The 3,413-nt window shown below is 46.4% G+C and overlaps 2 protein-coding genes across 2 annotated transcripts in view; one reads left to right on the plus strand and one right to left on the minus strand.

The window, feature by feature from the left end:
* The window catches only part of PPTG_13273 (hypothetical protein), a gene marked incomplete at both ends in the record, with an annotated part of 546 nt that extends 495 nt beyond the window's left edge, over nt 1–51 (plus strand). The window contains one exon of the mRNA XM_008910734.1: nt 46–51. Within this exon, the coding sequence (XP_008908982.1) occupies nt 46–51 (6 nt within the window). The remainder of the gene's footprint in view (nt 1–45) is intronic.
* A 196-nt stretch (nt 52–247) lies between these two features.
* On the minus strand, nt 248–1,198 carry PPTG_13274 (hypothetical protein; the record flags this gene model as incomplete). The annotated part of the gene is made up of 4 exons (XM_008910735.1): nt 248–508; nt 613–733; nt 803–840; nt 1,127–1,198. The coding sequence occupies 4 exons, from the start codon at nt 1,196–1,198 to the stop codon at nt 248–250; spliced, it is 492 nt and encodes a 163-aa protein (XP_008908983.1).
* Nucleotides 1,199–3,413: the final 2,215 nt, after the last annotated feature.

Consider the following 3,413-nt stretch of genomic DNA (forward strand, 5'->3'; position numbering starts at 1 on the left):
TCGACCTCCTAGAGTTTATCGACGCCATCGATGATGAATTCCAAGACTTGAGGCCCTCACCTGCGCAAAACCGCCGTCTACGAGCTTTGCTGAAGGACTTAACGAAGGTCAAGTCAGTGGCGAAGACATTGCAGGGCGCCGACGTGTCTATATTAGATGCGATAATCTGGCTTTCCCCAAGGCGAGCTCCGTTTTCTCTTTTTGTATTTTTTCAAAATGAAATTTCAAAAACATTTTTTGTGTGTTGCTACGCCCCGTGACGGTTAATTAGCTGCACTAAGCCACACATAGCCTGAGCGGTGGTAGCCTTCCGTGGGAAGAACCACGAGCGCCACACATACTCGTCCAAATAGCCATCGAGGGCACTCTTCGTCATACCTCGCATGACTTTGGTGTGGCGTTTGATGTGGATCTCCCACAGGTCTTCTATAGTGTTTGTATGTGTTCCAGTCTCTGGATCCACGTAGTGTTCTGAGTGGTTCACATACTTGTGCGTGTAGTTCAAGTCCTGAAGAGAAGGATGGTTGGCGAGCGTTCTGATGACCACAGAAGTCGTTGCTGTTCCGGCTGCCGTGGTCGATGCTCCTGCTGTTGCTGTGACTCTGCCGTCACCTGTACGTGCTCCTGTGGCTCCATCCCCATGCGACGCGGCTGCTGAAGCTCCTGGCTCAAGCCGCGCTTAGTCTTCCTTTCGGTAACGTATGTGGCGTACATGTCTGAGTAGATTGTTGTCCTTTACAAAACCCAAGTTAATTTGATACAGTGATGTATATGTCATTACGTACGGAGCATTCGAACGTACCCAGGCTTGATGAACTTGCGAATAACAAGAAATAGCTTCTTTTGGGTTCTATCCGCGTCAACACTTCGTCCAAACCATGTCCAGTAGTGCGGTCCACTCCACCAAAAAGCCAATAATCCGGGAAATGTCGCCCACGATTGTGTCTGCTCTTCTTTCTTAAGCTTGTTTCGTCAATTTCGACAATGTGGCCCACACCACCAATATACAAGTACAGTAACCATACACGTTAAGAGCGCCACAAACACATTTGAACAGAATATGAGCAGTACCTGAAATTGATCGCTAAGCAGCTGCTTTGAGCAGAGACATCGAAGGTAACCGTACCAGTCCTCCACTGTAGTCTCCGACACGTCCGCTATCTCCGCCGCGTTGGCGTGCGACGCTCGTATGCACCATGCATACAGTAGCCGTGCTGCTTTGGCTAGCGACGAGGTTGCTAGTTGGCGTTTTGCATCAAACGAGCATTAAAAAAATGATCAAACTGAATTGTTTGGTCTGCCCACTGTTTTTGGTAAACCAAACAATTTGGCTTTTTTCCGGGTTTTAATGATCCTACCTAACCCTACGTATAAAACCCGTTATATTTAGTTTTTGGAATGTGGCTTTGGTTTTTAAAAAATCGATTCCATTCCATTACCACAGTCGTTTAGCAAACTCCGGATATAAATATCCAGAGAACTTAAAACAATCTTGAAGTACTGTCTTGACTGTGATATGCCATGCTTACTACGCAGTGCCATTCGCGAACACTCAAAGAGCGAAACCAAGAAGCAAACTTTTTGTACTGCAGCCGCCGGTTTACAGCTTGGGGTTGGCAGAACTGTTTTCTCCACCACTCGCGTCTCCATCGCTGCACGCCTGAGCAACCGAGTTAAGAGACAAATTCCCCTCAGTCACACTTGCAGGTATGATATGAGCTCCTGCTTGAGCCTAAATCTGCAGGTGTGACAGAGATGCCGCTGCTAGCACATGGCTCAACCAGGAGGTGGAGCGATTGCGTACTGAAGATGTAAGCCGGAATTAGGTGCCATTGACTATTCGTCGATTCAAGGGTGTCTCGACACGAGGCCCGGCAGCATCGGTACTTCGGGCAGCATCTTGATTTACTGTAACACTTTACACTAGCACGTAGAGCGCTGACTGACGCTGGGTAGCAGTGTTTCCAGCAAATGCCATGAGTGGAGTAGCTGCATATTGCATTCCTCGTAATTGGTGCTGCCACAACATCCTTGGCGAATTGCCATGACTCCCACGCACTCCGGAAGAATTCACACGTGACAGACTAACTAAGTTCTGCCGTTTCGCCATCTTTCTGAGCCCACGAGTCCTGGGCGAAGCACTTTCCATGCAAGCTGTCGCCAGCGCATGCAACTCTTTTCTCGTGTCCTTGGGCTTTTAGGCGTGTTGCGCAGTCTGAGTACATCTCAGCTCCTCCTCCGGCTCCTTGACAACTGACTTCTTCATCTTCGTGAGTCAGCGGTACTGCTTTTGCTGCAGAGCGTTTTGGTGGTCGCGATGGCTGTTGCAGAACCGATGCAGGTCGTCTTTTGTTTTGACAGTTCGCGCCTGACTGCACTCTCCCAAATACTGGCACTTCTCAGCTAGCAGGTGAGGGCACGTCCTTCCACGACGACCTGGCTCCTTTGGCATCTTCTGTAAACTATGGTCAATAGCAATATCTTAGTCCGTGTCGACAACATATCACGTCTTAGCGTATTAGCACACACCTTGGAATGAGAGGAGAGGTGTAATTGGCTTGGCACCTCCTTTGATTGTCGCACTATTATTCCAAACGGCTGTAGTACAATCATACAAGTCTAATTTACATTAAACGATCATGGCATTCGTAGACACTCAATTTGTGAGGTCACTAGCCGTTTATGATCTCTTTCCCATTAGGTCGATTAAATATATCGATTAATTAAATAGGTGCAACAAATCTTGCGAAGCATGATACATCTATTCTAATTAGTTAGATTATCGTGCAGATGAGGACAGCTTTAGCTGGCTGAACAGCCTAACCAATTTTGTTAGAATTGCCGGACGCCGACTTTAATTCCTGAGTCCATTGTCCACCGATTTGGCTAAACGAACACCTCATGTTTGTACATTTTGTGACTGGCAGTCTTCAAAAAGTGTCCGAAGATGCGATGTGTGGTACATCAACTTTTGATTATGTTTTTTAAACACTTTAATTTTAAAAATTTCACTTCGACTGTCCAACAAAAATAACCTAACAAACAGTATAAGGCTACACGGAGGCTGGAATATTCTTCTTGCAAAGCTATTTTGTGTTCGCCCGCAAGAACGGCGCTAGTGCGTAAATATTCATTGACGCATCTCCAGCATCTGCGCGCACATTCGACGAGTCGTTACCGTGGCTTTTTCTAATACAAAAGCAATATAGAAATTTAAAAGGCGATCTTAATGAAACCAAGCCTTTAGCACATGTTGATAGTAGCTGTAAGGGGCAAGCTGTTCATGCAATGAAAACAATATTACTATACTAAACAAACCCTACACATTTTTTTCGGCACGAGTGTCCTAAATATTCAAAACTCTCCTAAAACAGGATTCTCTCAATTGGCTTGTGCAATGCGCGGCTCAAAGC

Source organism: Phytophthora parasitica (genome assembly GCF_000247585.1).
Source record: "Phytophthora parasitica INRA-310 unplaced genomic scaffold supercont2.38, whole genome shotgun sequence".
Taxonomy (NCBI): Eukaryota; Oomycota; class Peronosporomycetes; order Peronosporales; family Peronosporaceae; genus Phytophthora; species Phytophthora nicotianae.